We start from the raw sequence: 18,534 nt of genomic DNA on the forward strand, positions 1-18,534 counted from the left end.
AAGAGTCAAGTTTGCAGGCCCTTGTACTAGGGAAATAAATTCACCCCCCCCCAAAAAAACAATAAACCTTAAGAATAGCAGGCATATGAGGAAGGGAGGTTGACTGGAACAACTGCTCAACAAGACAAAGCTGGCGTACATTCACACAGACATCCACATCCCACGAGAAAAACGGAACATCTGAAGGGCTGGTTGCTTGATAAGAGCTTCAGGTTTAGGTCATCCCTAAGCTTTCCAGAGAGAGACATAATTTAAAAAAAAAAAGGTTCAAAAGATCTCCCAACGAAGGGACTTGCACGGTGCAATTAAAATGATTGTTCTGATCGCCTCCGGGGAAATATAATATTTTTATATATAGGGTAAAGGGGTTTCTGGGGATGGAGAGGAAAATGTGGAGTCGGACAAGGGAAGGGAAGGGCTACATGGTCTTTCGAACGACTCTACTTTCCACTCGAGGGTTTTTCCACAAACCAAAACTTCTACGTGCCTATTTCAGTTCTCCCCGCATAGACGACGTAGGGATCCAGCCAAGAGGAAGGCGGGCTAGGAGGATGAACAAAATCATAGAATTTTCCCACCAATCCTCGTCTGCTCTATCTGGTAGCTTCATGGCTTTCAGAGAGCTTGAGACCTGGTGGAAGGAGACCTTTCGTAGGCGGCTGGAGGAAGTCCTCCCGGTTTCATCGGGATGGTTGGCTGAGGATGGTGGGAGGAATGAAAAAGCGGAGCGTGACTTTTAAGGCAAGGACCACAATAACGATACTCCCTACATCTAATTTGATGTAGGGGGTCGTCCCTGAGGGCCTCCCTTTCATCATGAATTCTTCTGGAAAGTCTCGTCTTTTATTCAGCCATAAAGTATAATTAATGTAGGGTCGGGTCTGCCCAGCTACCATTTTAGAATGGTGGGGAGGGAGAAAGGAGGAGAGAGTAGGAGGTAGGAAAAAGGAGAAGAGGGGTAGAAGAGGGAGAAGAGGAAGGAAGAGGGGTAGAAGAGGGAGAAGGAAGGTGTAGGGGGGAAGGAGGAGAGGATGCAGATAAGAGAAGGGGAGGAAGGTCTGGAAAGTAGAAGAAGGTAGAAGAGGGAAGAGAGTTAAAAGGAGAGGGTGGTGACTGGGCAAGCCCGACTAATTGTATATGACTGTACATTGGATGAGTTGTTGGATATGAATGTAAAAATAAAACTTTTTTATATATAAGAATCCTAGTTCAGGGATGCTTCAGAGCAGAACCTCTTGTTCCTGCTTGGCGCATGAGCTGCAGAAAAAGTGTATTTGTGGATGATCGGCAGGATGGGATTGGCAGGCTCCAGATTTGACATAGGTTCTGTCAAAGGGAGCGTTGGGACCGGGGGAATGCCGCACTAGCACACTATCCGATTCCACAGGGTGTCTTTTTAGGTACACAGGGTTCTTATCCAAAGACTTAAAAGCAAAGGATGTTAAACTACAACCAGCACAAATTATGGCTGCTGCAAGTATAAGCTAGGGCAAGGTATGCACACACACAACTGCTTTGAGGATATATTTACGTAACAGTACCGACAGATATAAAACTCAAGAGTTCCTACGTACGTGACTTAGGTTTTCAATGAAGCCCTTCGGCTTGCTAGTAAAAGACTTGTATTCTTCTTATACGCTCCTAATTTATGTAGAAGGGGGGGAGGGGAGGGGAGGGAAGGGGAACGGGAAGGAGGAAAAGGAGACGGAGACAGTGAAAGAAAGAAAACGGAAAATAAAAATGAAGGGAAGGTAGAAGAAGGGGATGGAGGAGGAAGAGATGAAGACAAAGAAGGAAGGGAGAAAGAGAGAAAGGAAGAGGGGGAAGGAAGATGGAGACAGAATGAAAAGGAGAAAATGAATGAAATGAAGGTAGGAGAAGGGAGATGAAAAGGGCAGAAGGGGGAGGAGGAGGGGGGAGGAATCAAGAGAAATTTGGCTACTCAAAGGAAAATCTAAATCTCCTCTGGATGAATTTTCAGATTGAGGATACATGAGCAATTTGTTAAGTGCAGAAAATTTAGCAGCAATATATGTGTCGGCAAGACTGCCAAATCAGAAAACAATTTGGGAGACCTATCGTATTTAGTTGAATCAGAGAATGTACTGGCAAAGTTCTGGCTTCAAATTCGTTGGCACGTCGTCTCATAAATCAAGGTCAGTGGACTTTTTAAAAACGCATTTATGGATTTAGGCCCCTGTCTTGGATCTCAGTAGCTTCTTTTGGCTTTCGAAGGGGCAAGACCTTGGGTGCTAGGTTTCACCAAATGGATGACTGAAAAGCAGCTTCGCCAGAACTCTGGGGAAAATTAATTCTGGGTGTAATACATTTTGGGCCTTACTTATACCTACCACCAACGCATTAATATCTATTGCCAAGATTTTGACGAAGTTAGAAAAATCAGAAGAAACAGCTGCTGAGAGTATTGCGGCAACGCACAACAGTTGGTCAATTAAGAACAAAGTCAAGCAACTGGGAAAAAACTCAACTTGAATTCGCCTCTTATCCATTACTGAAAAATCTGGGAAACCAGGCTGAATTGAGCACAGAACCGCTGCAAAAGATAGATCAAATAATTTTAAAATCTCCACTGCTCAAGGCACAGACAGCCATCTCTCGGGATTTTAACATTTGGGTTTGATTTAAAGAGGGGGGGAAAAATTTATGTACTAACAAGGTTTCAGAAACCCGTCTACACCAGGGAAGGGAATCTTTGGCTTCGACTAACTTTAAATTAAATTAATCTAAAACATCAAGACTCTTGAATGGAAGACAGCACTGATTGCTGTCTAAATCTGGCTTTCATTTTACACTGGAGATCAAGATCTAGACTAACCAAGGTCTGTCTACCCCCTGAATAGAATTAAAACAGTGTTCCCCAACCTTATCCATTTTAAGATGCGTGGACTTCAACTCCCAGAATTTCCCATTGTCCACACATCTTAAAATGGCTAAGGTTGGGAAACAATGAGTTAGAGAGGAATCAAAAAAGTTTACAAGAACATGATAAGGTCCTGCAGAAAAGAATGAGCATAATGAGACCACAAAGAATGAAGTAAAATTTGCAATGTAATTACTAGAATGGGTTATGGCCGTAATGGCGAACCTATGGCACATGTGCCACAGGTGGCACGCTAGCGTTGCCGAGCTCAGCTGCAGTGCACATGCGTGTGCTGACCAGCTGATTTTCGGGCCTTCCGAGCCCACCGGAAGTCGGGAAATGGGCTGCTTCCAGCCTCCAGAGGGCCTCCGGGGGATGGGAAGGGCGTTTTTGCCCTCCCCAGGCTCCTAGAAAGGCTCTGGAGCCTGGGGAGGACGAAAAACGGGCCCACTGTGCCATCGCGTGTCAGAAGCAGGGTGAATGCAGGGGCGCGCATATGGTGGCGAGGTGCATTAAATTATGGATGGGGGCACACATGCGCATGGCCCCCCCATGCTCTCCACGCTTTTGACACACGACGGCAAGAAGGTTAGCCGTCACTGGGTTATGCTACCTAAAACATTGGGTTGTTGTTTTTTTCAAATTTGGCTGTTTTAAGAGGTCTGGATTTCAACTTCCAGAATTCCTTGGCCAGAATGCTGGTCGGGGAATTCAAGGAGTTGAAATCTGCCTTTCTTATAGTGGCCAGGTTTGAAAAACACTGATGGAAACCCATCACCTGTTGAAACTCTTTCTGATCCATCTTAAATAACAACATCAAGGATATCCATAGGAAAAGACCGATCCTACCATCGAAGCCCTGCCGGTGTCAAATGCACAACTTGCGTACCAACGTGACAAAGAGTTTGATTCCAAGACCGAGGACACAATTTTGACTTTTGTGACACCTTCTCCCACCGGATGCCCTTACAATTCTACAAAGATCTAGGAGGCATGTGTGACAAGGGAAGGAGGATGTGCCTAGATTATGTATGAAAATAAGTCAATTAACAGATAACAACAGCTTGTTCCCAGTGATTTGGAATGACAGGCCAGAAGGGCAAAACTATGCTAATGGACAAAACTTGACAAAACTGAAATCATAATCAAATTTCATGCCTGAGAATGAGTCGGGTTTGGGGATTTTTTTGTTTTGTTTAATGTTACAATCTAACATCCAAATTTTGTTCTGTCGGCCTCAAATCAAGTGATTTTTGCCTTGGAAAAATCAAGAATAAACCTTAGCGCAGTGAGATTAACACCGGATTATCAACACTTCAGCCACAGTTTATACATTTGACTATTAACCCATTGTTTTTATTTCGGATGATAAACCGGACGAGGTTTCGGAAATCCATACATACGAATAAATTCATAAACTGCATTATTAATTGGAGTTATTATGCCTTTATTCTCTACGACAGACATGTTTTGGCAAAGCGACAGGGGATACTTCCAATTTTTACTAGCTAACTCAAGAATATAACTGAGCTAGCAGGGCAGTATCCAATTGGTAATTTTGAGAAATAGATTGGGTTTGCACATCATCCTTCCAATTATTTTTAAAAAAAATCAAAATTATATCTAGGTCCAGAAAGGGGAGAGGGAGCCACAGAGAAGCATTTAAAAAGGAAGCCGTAAAAAGCAGGGGAAGAGGAAATTAATCTACACCAGGGACTTTGGTGACTCCAAAGACTTGTGGACTTCAACTCCCAGAATTCCCCAGCCAGCCATGCTAGCTGGGGAATTCTGGGAGTTGAAGTCCACAGATCTTCAAGTCGCCAAAGTTGGACACCCCTGAGTTATAAACAGAGCGGAACAAGAACCAGACAGATTGACCGACTATTTCAAGTATTACGTGACATAAAACTGTTGCCTGTTTTTTTTTTTAAAAAGTGACCACCTTAAAATAGAGAAAGTGCAAGAAGATCCCCGAAGCGCTTCCTAGTGTGAATGTTTTCACTTCGCGACGATTCAACACATGCACAAATATACACACCGGGGGAGGAGTCAAACACGTAGCTGCACACCTGCCTGTGGAAAGCATAACATTCCTATCTGGCACAATGTCACAATGGGCCACAACGACCTCACGCACGTGATGCAAAAGCGGTTGTCGGTGACGGGATTTCATGGGCGCCCCCCCACCCCCGAATGCAAAGTGGGAATGAGGCTGTGAGACCAAAAAAAAAAAAGAGGGCGGGGAAGTGATCGAAGCAGAAGCCGCTGGAACAAATAGGCGAGGTTCTGACCGATGCCCTTATTAACAAACCTAGTGTATTGTACCGCAAAACTGGATGACAGAGGAAACTTTGAGACGTCCGCTGCCTGGATGAACACACAACTTCTATTTGTGGTGGATTCTCCCACTCGTCACAGAGTAAACGTTCAATAGAAAGAGCCCGAATGGAATTGGGTCCAGAAGAAAATCTGCAGAACATTTCTCCAAACCAGAGGTCTCCAACCTTGGGCACTTTAAGACCTGGGGACTTCAACTCCCAGAATTCCCCAGCCAGCATGGCTGGCTGGGGAATTCTGGGAGTTGAAGTCCCCTGATCTTAAAGTGCCCAAAGTTGGATATCCCTGCTTTACATAGATACAGGGACAAGCAAGTGGGTTTTCTTTTTTAAAAATTGCCATTTAGGCACACAACCTCGCACAACTCTACCACATACTGCTTCAAATATGTCAAGTTCCGCACAATGAAGTTTGGACATTTGAAACAGACCTGTTTTATAAAGGAAGGACGGAGGCAGAGAAAGGAACCCGCCCACCAACCAGATAAATTCAGCCATGGATTCGAGGTTGATCCGGCCATCTCAGGTCCCACTCATTCTCCCACCTGGCTCAGTTCTAGTCCATTTCCATCTGATTCTTGCCCTGCAGGTTGGAAATGGGGGAAAAAATGGAGGCCAATTCTACAATAGCCATCGCTGTCAGAATTTGTGACCTGCTTAGATCGCTATTCCTCAACCTGGTGACCCCCCAGTTGTGTTGGGACTCCCCATTCCAAAATTCCCAGCCATGAACACTGAGAAAGGGAAGGGGGGAAGCATTGCATGCATTAAGTCTGTCAAGGTGCATTATGTCTCTTACATCAGCCTCATGATACTACTGACGGCCACAATATCAGTGGCAGGGTGTAGAAACCAAGATGGTATCACCCAAGTCGTGAGCAACGGGCTCAAATTATATCAATGGACTGACGTCATCAAGGCATTCTTGACATCACTGCCATTCGCTCCCAGGACAGGAAGCGAACACCACTGGCTGATGAATGTTAAGGGCTGCACCCCAACACCTGCCGGATAATGGTACCGATTTAAGGAATCGTGAGCTGGGTGGCAGCGATTATTTTAAAATATAAATTAAAAATAAACCTAAGTACCATATATATCCCTAGAACACATTGTCTATAAAGTGGACTTGATAAGATTTATTATGATTATTTTTTAAAAGAGTACCGGTAATCAGATCTCACTAACACTTCATTCCGATTGGGCAGTGAAAACATGCATTTGTACCCAAAAAAAGTCCCAGCAGTTTAACTATAAATAGTTTGGGGGGAATGCTTATTATTTTAAAATTTAAACAAGAATAATGTGCATTTTAATTTCAAGAGATGATTCAAGTAATTTCTAGTTTTGTAGTTAAAAAAACAACAACCCTACTTTGGCCCTCTCCCACACAAGAAAAACGACAAAGAAAACTTTGCAGAGGTGATCGCTCTCCAGGTACAGGGGATTACAACTTCCTACACGGTAAAGAAGGTTGGGCAAAACGCCTGGGAAGCCTCAGATGGCTTTGAAAGAAGAAACGAAAACAACACTTCCAGAAAACAGCATTTTCCCCCCTTAAACCCCCCCCCTTCCTTGCAACGTCAGCAGTTTTCAAAATACAGTTACTGAGGCAAAAAAAATCAGGTACCAACAGGCAGGTGGGCGATCGGAAATCTCTGCTGCTCTCCAGTGGAGCAGGAGGGGATCGTTAGCTCAACTGTATGGAAGTTTTGTGGCTCCATTCGATTAATTTTCAAGTTCTCTTTAAAGAAAGAAAAAAAAAAGCCTCCTGGTTTGACTGCTTAAAATGCAGAATGTAACCGTCACACACACACTCGTCATGATAAAACTCCTTAGTACATTTACAACACAAAAAACGTTTATAATGTAAACTTGACACATGCTATTCTTCCTTTTAGAAAACAGAACGAAAGAGGGAGGGGGGGGAAAAAAAGAAGAAGACTAAAGCTAAACAGGTTCAGATTCGGCATGCTACAGTACTTCCATGTCTCATTGAGATACGACACTGAAGGTGACAAAAAAGATGACGAGGGGATTACAAAATATTTGTCAGCAGGTTATGAAGCTGCCCAATTGACCTTCGGCGAATGCTTTTCCCTTCCCCATAATCTATTCCTAATGTCCATGATTCTAGTGCTGGATTGGCCATTTAATTATTTATTCTTATCCGTTCGGGTTAAATAAGTGCTTCCTTAACTTAGTTAAATCCATCGGTGTGATAGCTGGGGTGAGAATCTGCCGTCAGCTGAGTCGTCTCTGTGGCGGAGGCTGGCTGGATCATGATGGGGGCTTCGGTGTTCTCTGAAAAACAGACAGCACCTGTTTGAAAGCTGAACATCAGGAAGGGTCTGCTAGCGCCTGTCAGGGTTCCAAGTAATACACCCATAGCAAACAGAACTCCAAGGCAAGTAGGTTCCTCAAAGAACAGGTTTATTGGATATATATCATATTGGCACAGATTGGTGCAAACCGACTCTAAAGGTTCCCACGGTTTTCATCTAATTGAGAGTAAAAAGTTTTCCCCCCTCTTTCCCAAAACAATCAGTCACATGGGCCAATCAAAGTGCTGCCCGGTTGCTTGGAAACTTCGCTCCTCCTCTCTCTTCAGCCATCTGTGGGAATGTCCTTGGTTCTCAGGGGAAACTTATTTTGTTTTGGCTACAAAACTCCAAAATTATCTCTATTTCCCCCACCATCCCCATCCCCATCCCTCAGCACCATTGTGGTAACACTGAAGCCTCCAAGATGGCCTCAGTCAGGCCAGCTTCAGAGTTAACGGCACCTTTCCTGACCGACTTATTTTATTAAAGGTTTATTTAAGCCTTAGCAGAATATGCAAGGCGTCATCGTTGGTGGAACCGAGTATTTACCAGAAATTCCCGACCTATTCTAAGAAAAGTATTCTGCAACTACTCAGATGGTACAGGTAGTCCTTGACTTACGACCACAATTGAGCCCACAGGTTCCACTGCTGAGCAAGATAGTTATTGAGTTCTGCCCCATTTTACAACCCTTTCTAATGGTTGTTAAGTGAACCACTGCTGTTGTTAAGTGAATCCGGCTTCCCCATTGACTTTGTTTATCAGAAGGTCACAAAAGGAGATCACATGACCCCAGGAGGGTATCACAAACATATGCCGGTTGCCAAGTGCTGGAATTCTGATCATGTGACCACAGGGATGCTGCAACAGTCATAAGTGTGAAAAACGGTCATAAGCTCATTTTCCCCAGTGCTGTTGTAACTTCGAATGGTTGTTTTAAAAAAATGGTTGCAAATCAAGGGCTACCTGTAATGGGTGGTGTAACAGGCTGGTGAAAACAAATTACTATGACATTCTATTTTGAACATTCATTTTACAGATTTCACCTATTTCGTTTTTTAAAAAATTGTATCTGCTTGAATGCTCAATTTATGAATTTGTTGTAATTTTTAAATTAAGTGACTTACTGTCTGGTGAATTATAAAGCTCTATTGACGTAAAAAAAATATGTGTCGCTAATTCATGCAAGTAATTTGCGTAAGTACCTTAAAGAGAAAAGTATTGTGCTGCGACTTTTGAAAAGAAAATGAATATAAAAATACAAGGGTAGATAGATAGTTAATTTTAGTCCTTTGACTGGATGCAGAGAGTGGCTGGATTGATGGAGGATCTAAATTTGGAGAAGGGAGGGGAAAGTCAGTAAGAAAGGTAATAAGCAAAATCATTATTTGAGAGCTCTCCCTTGGGGCATGTGCAGAGAGAGGGGAGTGAAGGTGTCATCCGAAATAAAATACATCTTTATAGATTTATTTATTATTTTTACAAATAACTCAAGGTGCTAAACATATCCAATACACCTTCTTCTTCCTATTTTCCCACAACAACAGCCCTGTGAGGTGGTTTGGGCTAAGAGAGAGGGGGACTGGCCCGAAGTCACCCAGCTAGCTTTCGTGCCTAAGGCAGAACTAGAACTCAGCGTCTCCTAATGATTAGCCCAAAGGGACCCAGCCAGTTTTGAAGCCTAAGGTGGGACTAGAGCTCACTATGTCCTTGTTTCTAGCCTGATGCCTTAACCACTACACCAGGGGTCTGCAATCTTAAACACTCAAAGAGCCATTTAAACACTCAAAAACCCACAGAAAACATCAGGAGCCACAAAACCTGGGTGGGCGTAGCCAACTCGACATCACTCATTCCCACCCAGTCACATGATACCCACCCAGCCATGCCTAGCCAGGTTTTGTGGCTCCCAGTATTTTCTTTTCTCTGGGAAACAGGTACAATATTTTTTGGAATATAAGACGCACCTTTTTCCACCAAAAAAGAGGGTGAAAATCTGGGTGCGTCTTGTACTCCGAATGTAGCCCCACCCAACTTCTCAAAGGGAGGTTTCAGAGGCTGAAAGAAGCTTCAGAAAAGAAACTCCCAAAAAGAGCTTCAGAGGCTTTTTTTCTGAAGTTCTGTTTCGGAGGCTTTCAGAGGCAGAAAAAGGTTTTTTCTGAAACAGAGTTTCAGAGGCAGAAAAAAAAAAAAAGCAATCACAGAACTTATAACCAAGGAACCTGTTGCTAAAATTCATCTCTGGGAACAGCTGATTGGGGGTATTCCAGGAAGCCAATCCACCTGCCAATCAGCCTTTTTCTTATTTTCCTCCCCAAAAACTAAGGTTTTTATACTCCGAAAAATACGGGGTCTTTCTCTCTCTCTCTCTCTCTCTCTCCCTCATCTCTCTTTCTCCCTCTGTCTGTTTCTCATCTCTTTCTCCTTTTCTTTCCCTTTCTCCCTCTCTCACATCTCTCATCTCTATCTCTCTCATCTCTCCCCCTCATCTCTCTCTTTCACCTCTCTCTCTCCCTCTTTCTCTCCGCCCCGAGACAATGGCTCGGCCAGGCTGCAGCCAATGGTCTGTCTCATAACGGGCTCCAGGAGGAGGTTGTCTCCCACATTGTGAAGCGCGCTAAATTTAAGTCTGCTGCGCAAGGCGCTGAGCAGCAAGCAGACCATAGAGGCAGCGAGAGCAGCAGTGTCAGCCGCAGCTGGGCCAGGCCAGTGTCTCGGGATGGAGAGAAAGTTGTGCGTCTCCCCGAGTGACCGAGGTATGCGCAGCACCAACAAGGGACGGAAGAAGAGGCAAGTACAGGACTGTTTTGCTCCTGCTCTGGCATATGGAGCAAGTCTCCATCCACTGCTTTTGCCCTTACCTTTTCAGTCGAGGAGTGACTGGGAGAGGAAGGCAAGGGGCGGGGGCGGGCCAGCCAGTGATGTGGCTCTATGTGGCTCTGGAGCCGCAGGTTGCTGACACCCGCACTGCACCAACTGGTTCTCAACTATATTGTACCTTAAGCCACATCATGTCATCTCTTTCCCCTTTTCTGATGTTTGGATGTGTTTCTGGTGGTTTAACTAGAGCAACCAACACTTACCCCTCTCGTCTGATTGTACTTGGGCCTCCAAGTCTTCTGGAGAGACATAAAATTCCGGTTCATCTCCTTCGGGGGGTTTCGGTTTACACTTTCCACAGCAACAGTTACAGCAACAGCAGAGACAGCAGCAACAGTAGCACCCGGTTATGAGCCCACAGAAGACAAACAACGCCTGGATAAGGGAGAAAAGAAATGTAGGTTATCCGTTTGGAGCAAGCAAGCTTGCCTGGGGAGGGCAAGTCAGAGAAAAAGAGTGATCAGAATTGGGTGAGTACATGTCTTAAAGAGCTGATGACGGCTCATTGGGTATGATCTTCCTCCTTGACTATACTGACTGATTTATGACAGCTGTTCAGCAACCAGTCCTGTGATCCAACGGCTTTCAAGTAGTTAATCAGCCAATTATACAAAGGGCATCCTTGTTGTGACCCAGGCCCAAGTAGGTAGTCGGAAACTCAGTCAGTGTAAAAACAAACAAACTTTATTCGAACAGCTGAGAATTACTTCATTCTCAGTGTAGTTCAATTAAATTAAAGCAAATTCCTCCCAACACAAATTCTTCAATCTTATCACCAACCTTGATCCAATTAGAGAAACTGTCAAAGGCCTTTCTTGGCAAAAGTTCAGAAGACATGATACAAAATAAATGCAACAAGACAAAGCTATCAACGTTGTTTTCCGGCAAAGCCCAAACACCGTTGCTGGTCTTTTAAGCCTTATGGGAGGGGCCAATCATCTCTTGGCCCTACTCCCGAGTTGTCCTCTTTGCTTGAGCTGCTCTTGCCTTCTGGCAGCTCTTCTCATGCGTGCATTAGGAACAGGCTCCTTCAGTTCCTCTGCCTCACTACTGTCAGCCTCTGGAGGCTCCGGAGTCCGCACATCACTCCCCGATGGCCCTGGCCCCACCTCTGCCTCTGACGCAGAGCCCTCATCCGGGCCTTCCCCAGCCTCCAGGACTGGCCCATGTTCTTCCTCAGCCTCAGCCCAGCTCCGCAGGCTGCTGGCAGACCACTACAATCCTTGGAAGGCAACTCAGAAGGGGTAAATATCTACAAAACATGGTGGGTCAGGTTGCAGGTTGAGAAAAACTGGCACGGTAGAATCACAGCCATCTCGAGGCTGCTGAGCCAGGTCCAATGCTGGTTATTATCTAGTGGACTCTTTAAAATTTAGCACTGGGATAGAGGGGAAATCACCTTGCTAAAAAATTAGATCTGCCTGTCCAGACTGAATACCAAGAGAGAACCTGCTAAGGGTCTCCCTGACCTCAAGTGATACGGTTCCTGGAGTATGGGTCCCCTTTTCAGTGATGGCCCTAGGAGAACTTGGAACAAGCTGAGAAAGAAACGAGAGGAACACCAGACAGACATCCTGGCCTATCGCATAAGCAGTAATTTGGCCTCCAGGAAAAAGAGATTAAAAATGTTCAAAGAGACATCACCTTAATGAACTCGCTTATGAAAGAGGGCTGGGGGTCTCTCTTCAGAATTTTGTGGTCTTTATTCATTCTTATCAAGGCCTGCGGGATTCTTGCTTCTTCGACAAGGCCTTACTGTAAGTGACTTGACAAGGATGACAAATGCTGGCTAGGGAATTCTGGGAGTTGAAGTCCACCAGTCTGAAGGGTGGCTATTATTATTATTATTATTATTATAATTTGTCCATTTGGACCCATCATGTCACCCATTTGGGCCCATCATGTCACCCATAATCATAAGTCTTTCAAGACCGTCATAATTCCAACATGTCTTTGGGTTTGAATGATTGTGGGTAAACCCTCCTATTATATTAACATCATTAACAATACATTAACAATATCGTGAATATTTTTATCCCTGGTTTATTTTGCTTTGTGTGCCCTGTGTCACGATGGGTTGGGATGAACAAAAGCATAGATGCATTTAGAAATATTTTTAAACCTTTCATTAGCTCTCTGGAGCAACCTTTCCAGCATTCGGGCTGTCATTATATTACCAAAATATATATCTGATCTAATAGATCTAAACTGCATCCATTAGCACAAAACTCTTGCTTCTGTATAGGAGAGTAGCAATGGCTCAGCATGACCAAGCTCTTGGTTGGACGGAGTTCCAAATGCTTCTATCATGGTAGAGAATCCAGGAAAAAGCTGAAAAGCCATAGATAAGTGTGGCTGATTCACCAAAACAGGAAAGCAGGACCTTCAAACCCACAGGAGGCTTCAAATGGGTGACATCATATGATATTCTTAAGCTAAAACCCCATGTCGTGTCCCACTCCCCCTCCGACGACTGGGTCTAGGAAGTCCGTATCAAGCGTGGCAACGAAGCCTCTGCAGCTTGTCAAATTCCTTCGAGGTTTATCAGGGCAGGCAGAAGTCCAAGTTGTGACTTCAGCGATAGCAGCAAACTAGATGAGACTTTGCTTGACTCAAGGTTGGAATGCCAAAAGCAGGTCCTTTATATAGGCTGTGGGGTGTGGCTCCATGACTCAGCATTTATCCAGGCCTGCCCCTCCCTTCCTTCTGTTGGCGTCGCCTCTCAGATCTCCGGAAGCGAGGATCCTCCCACTTTGAATTCTCTTCAGCTGTCAGTAATTCTAGCACGTGGCTGCCTTCCTGCTCACATGCTGTAGGAGTGACGTTTATCAGGTTTGTTTGTTCATTCCTGGAATCCTCTCCGGGCATGGGGCGGGGCGCTGGAGGCATGACAGGCCGTTCATCTTCATTATCAGACTTCTGATAACAGGCCCGGGTGTAGACAGGAGGGGCCCGGCTGAGGAGAGGAGGGAGGATGAGACACAACACCCCAGCAAACCTTTCTGTTTATGACGTTTAATTAAGACGTGTTTCAAACTTTAAGGAGGCCCTCCGAAAACAATCTAGAATTTTCGGGGAAATTGTATATTCATCATCATCTTCGTCATTAGGTCTTGTGCAGAGCACCCAGGGCAGCAAGTCTTTTCCAGTGTTTGTGATCATTTGAAGCATCTTTGGCATCATCCCAAGGGACGTTAACGTAATCAGAAAGATATTGCTCATGAAAAAGTCTTCAAATTAAAATGTGTTGTTGGCCTCAAATTTGTACCTCGCCACAAAAGATGAAAACGAATTCATTTTAGACAAGCTGATCACGATTACGACGAATGTTTGAAAAAAGGGCTTACAAATGGCAGACTTTAAAAAAAGATGATTTTTAACCCTCACACCCTTGTAAAATTATAAATGGCAATTCATCGTCCTCTGCTAAATTATTTGCTTTTCCTTTCCTAGACTGAGGGGGACATCTAGAAATATACGATCTCCTATGACCTTTCTAAACTCCTTAAAAAAAGACAAGGCTGTTTCTTGCTTTGGAAATCTTTATGACCCACCACCCTCCAGGAAAATTAACTGGCAGACAAATCATATGTGATTTAGAATTTCTTTAATCATGCTGCAGTTAACATTTTTACAAGCCTCAGCAGCTACTCAATTTATAGAGAGGGAGAGGGAACAGGATAAAGAGGCCAAAAACCCTGGTCTGTGGTAGCAAGATGGAAGCCTGACTATTTATTCATTTTTTTCCACATTAGAAAAAAAAGGCACTTCAATCCTTGAAAATGAACGAGGCAAATTTTGCTTTAAGACAAAATTAATTTAATTAATTTCAGGACAGAATCCACTCGGTACTCACCTTGGCCCACCAGCTGGATAACACGAAATAGGTGTTCACATTCTCTTCTCCAAACTGTTCTGCTACGTACAGCCCCAAGGAGCCATACTTATCATAAATATTTCTTTTTGTAGCATCAGTCAATATTGCGTGTGCGTTGTTAATCTCTTTAAATTTATCTGCGGCTTCTGGATTATCTGGATTCTTATCGGGGTGATATTTTAATGCAAGTTTCCTATGGAAGAAGTAAACAATATTTAAGGGGGGGGTGGGGGGAAAGCTTGACAAAACTTTAAATATAGCTGCTGGAACAAGTCACTGGGGAGCTACTCTTCAAGCAGATGGAATTCAGAGAAAAATGAAGCAACACACAATCATTTATACCACAAACATGGTGTGTGTGAGTGAAACACAGACTTCACATTTTGATACATACTGAGGATGTAGCTTTTGGGAGGGTGGGTGTGTCTGTCTGTTGTAGCTTTGAACGGTCGCTAAGTGAGGACCGCTTCTATTGGTGAAGGCATCAGGCTAGAAACCTAGAGCTATGTGTGACCCGATTTCAAAGTTATGATGGCTGCATCCCCTTCTCGCAGTCACACAATCACATTTGGGATGCTGGGAACCAGCTCGCCTTTATGGTCGCTTGCCACCTCCACTGCCCAAGGAGCTGCTGATTCAGTTCTACAGAGGAATTATTGAGTCTGTCATTTGCACCTCTATAACTGTCTGGTTCGGTTCTGCAACCCAACAAGAAAGACACAGACTTCAGAGGATAATTAGAACTGCAGAAAAAATAATGGCTACCAACCTGCCTTCCATTGGGGACCTGTATACTACACAAATCAAGAAGAGGGCCGTGAAAATATTTACAGATCCCTTGCATCCTGGACATAAACTGTTTCAACTCCTACCCTCAAAACAACGCTATAGAGCAGTGATTCCCAAACTGTGAGCCGCGGCTCCCCAGGGAGCCGCGCCACCGCCACAAGGGAGCCACGAAGAAGCAGCGTCCGCTCCACACGCGGTGCCGCGAGATCCCAGACGCACAAAGCCGGACACAGCCGCAGCGACCGGGACTCGCACACCGCAACTCGGGACAACTCCAAAAGCCAAGGGACTCCCGCGCAGCCGCACCCACACCCCCCGCGGGGCAGGCCACAGCAGGCAGGAAGACGGCAGACGCCGACGACGGACCAAAGGAGAAGCGTGAGCTCCGGCCCCGCCCGCCCGCCCGAACCACAGCGCCCGCCCAGACCCGCCGCCTGACGAAGCAACGGCGCACCTCCCCTCCAGTCTGCCCGCGACGCCACTGGCCTCCCAGACCACCCGACACGCTGCCCAACACGGCCGCGGCCACCACGCTCGACGGCATCGGGAAAGAGGGCTGCGAGAAAATAGCAAAACCACCCGTTAGTTCCTCCCAGGTGAGCCAGGCTGGAGGCGAGAACAGCCACCTCCTCCACAAGGCGGAGACCCGAGGAACAAGGGGATCGCGAGAGGCCAAACTCCGAGACCAAGCAGGGACCCCACGCCTGGGAAAGTTCCACAGAGGCCGCTCCCATCAAAGGAGACGGCGCGTCCATCAGCAAAACATGAGTATGCCAAACACTTTGTAGAAACAGACTTTTTGATTAAACTCACATACCTATGTGATATCTTTGAAAAGTTGAATGTGTTGAATCTCTCTTTACAAGGAGGCAATATGCACATTTTAAAGTTAACAGAAAAGATTTCAGCTTTCAGAAAAAAATTCAGAAAAAAAGACAAAAATTAAAAAAAAAATCGGATGTACCTATTAAGGGAGCCGCGGAAAAAATCCGAAGTGTTATGGGAGCCGCAAACCGAAAAAGATTGGGAACCTCTGCTATAGAGCACTGCACACCAGAACAACTAGACACAAGAACAGTTTTTTCCCGAAGGCCATCACTCTGCTAAACAAATAATTCCCTCAACGCTGTCAAACTATTTACTAAATCTGCACTACTATTAATCTTCTCATCGTTCCCATCACCAATCTCCTTCCACTTATGACTGTATGACTGTAACTTTTTTGCTGGCAGTCCTTACGATTTATATTGATATATTGACCATCATTTGTGTTGTAAATGTTGTTGTTGTTGAATAACAACAAATGTTGTTGATGATGAAGGTATCTTTTCTTTTATGTACACTGAGAGCATATGCACCAAGACAAATTCCTTGTGTGTCCAATCACACTTGGCCAATAAAAAATTCTATTCTATTCTATTCTATTCTAGTTATATGGTGGCAATTTTTGACAATTTTTTTGCTGGTTTAGTTTCTGGCCAAAAAAACCTCCACCCATTGGGTAAAATGGATTTACTTAATGACCAGCGTAAAAAAATGCCAGCAAATCAGGTCTTATCACGTGGTGGCCCATTTAGTGACCACCATGACTTAACACCATAACTCCAGGCCCAATTACGGTTGTAAGTTGAGGATTAACTCAAGAAAGCAGACACCATGAAGAGCCAAATTGTTTTACTTTTATTCGACGCTGCCAGCGCAGCTTCTTTTTGGAAGCATGAACAGGTGGGGCACAAAGCCGTACGGGTCTGGATGGGGAGAAACAGGCTCAGGCTCAATCCCTCCAAGATGGAGTGGCTGTGGATGCTGGCACCCCGGTACAGTCAGCTGCAGTCGCAGCTGACTGTTGGGGGTGAGTCATTGGCCCCAATGGAGAAGGTCCGCAACTTAGGCGTCCTCCTGGATGGACAGTTGTCTTTTGAAGACCATTTGACGACCATCTCCAGGAGGGCTTTTCATCAGGTTCGCCTGATCCGCCAGTTGCGCCCCTTTTTTGACCGGGATGCCTTATGCACGGTCACTCATGCTCTTGTTACATCTCGCTTGGACTACTGCAATGCTCTCTACATGGGGCTCCCCTTGAAGAGCACCCGGAGACTCCAGTTAGTCCAGAATGCAGCTGCGCGGGTGATAGAGGGGGCCGCTCATGGCTCCCGTATAACACCACTCCTGCTCAAGCTGCACTGGCTGCCTGTGGTCTATCGGTGAACTTCAAGGTATTGGTTACCACCTTTAAAGCGCTCCATGGCATAGGACCGGGTTATTTACGGGACCGCCTGCTGCTTCCGTTTGCCTCCCAACGACCCGTGCGCTCTCACAGAGAGGGACTCCTCAGGGTGCCGTCGGCCAAGCAATGCCAGCTGGCGACCCCCAGGGGAAGGGCTTCTCTGTGGGGGCTCCTACCCTCTGGAACGAACTTCCCTGGGACTTCGTCAACTTCCCGACCTTCGGACCTTTCGCCGCGAGCTGAAGACGTATCTATTTCTTCGAGCAGGACTGGCATAGGATTTTAGAATTTTATATGTTTACTATTGGGGTTTTAAATTTTAACTGGGTTTTACTGTTTATATATATTTTAAATTGGCCATATTTGATAGGTTTTTTAATTATTGTTTTAATATATTTATTATTGTGGTTTTAGTTGGCTGTGAACCGCCCTGAGTCCTTCGGGAGAAGGGCGGTATAAAAATTTGATTAAATAAATAAATAAAAATAAATAAATAAATAAAATAAACACCCCTCCCCACTCTAAAGCACCTTTCCTGTTGGAGCCCTTGTTGGAGAATGTGCTCCTGAGCATATGTAGAATGCTAAAAGAATAGCAAGTAATTAAGTAGCAGAAGTTCCCATTGAAAAGAAAAGCTGGATGCAAAGGTTTATCCTAGCCATTATCCTAGACATTCATTGGTATCCAAAGTAAATTATAGATTTATTAAGAAAGGTAAGAAAGCTTAAGTTCTGCCTAAACTGCATTTTGAACAGAAGGACCTCACTGTCGTCCTCATTGTCTTCCTCCTCTCTGCAGATCCCATCTCTTTTCAGCACTGATGATGTTACCTAACTGGGTAATGAAACATCCGGCTCATAAGTGCAGGGGGATGATCCAATCTTCATCACAAACTATCATCCCTTCAAATCAAAACTTTAAAATAACATTTACCACCAATAGCTCAGCGTCCTCTAAAAGTAGATGGTTCCCATCCAGTTGGTTTTTTTTAATACATTATTCTTGATCAGCCTGAGTTGCAGACAGATTTGGAAATACCTGATACATTTTTAGAAGAAATACTGCAACGTTATTTTTGCAATTCATTGGCAGGGTTTCTAACATCCACTGATTAGAAACAGCCAAAGAACAAGGTGACCCAATCCCCTAATTAGATGACTGAAATGAAAAAAAGGTTAAAGTAATTAGGATAAATTCAGGCATGGAAAGAATAACGACAC

At 44.7% G+C, this 18,534-nt stretch overlaps 1 protein-coding gene across 3 annotated transcripts in view; it reads right to left on the reverse strand.

The window, feature by feature from the left end:
- Positions 1–257: 257 nt before the first annotated feature.
- The window catches only part of DNAJC5 (DnaJ heat shock protein family (Hsp40) member C5), an 83,493-nt gene continuing 65,216 nt past the window's right edge, over positions 258–18,534 (reverse strand). Inside the window, exons 4-7 of one of the 3 annotated variants that reach the window (XR_009154553.1) lie at positions 14,278–14,491; positions 10,625–10,796; positions 6,852–7,521; positions 258–5,800 (exon numbers count right to left, since the gene is read on the reverse strand). Coding sequence is in view for 1 of the 3 variants with exons in the window: in XM_058178042.1 (XP_058034025.1) it covers positions 7,418–7,521; positions 10,625–10,796; positions 14,278–14,491 (490 nt within the window). In the remaining 2 variants the exon portion in view is untranslated. Of the gene's footprint in view, positions 7,522–10,624; positions 10,797–14,277; positions 14,492–18,534 lie in introns of all 3 variants that reach the window. The other 2 variants (XR_009154554.1, XM_058178042.1) reach the window with 2 other exon arrangements.

This window comes from Ahaetulla prasina, chromosome 3 (assembly GCF_028640845.1).
Source record: "Ahaetulla prasina isolate Xishuangbanna chromosome 3, ASM2864084v1, whole genome shotgun sequence".
In the NCBI taxonomy this organism is placed as follows: Eukaryota; Metazoa; Chordata; class Lepidosauria; order Squamata; family Colubridae; genus Ahaetulla; species Ahaetulla prasina.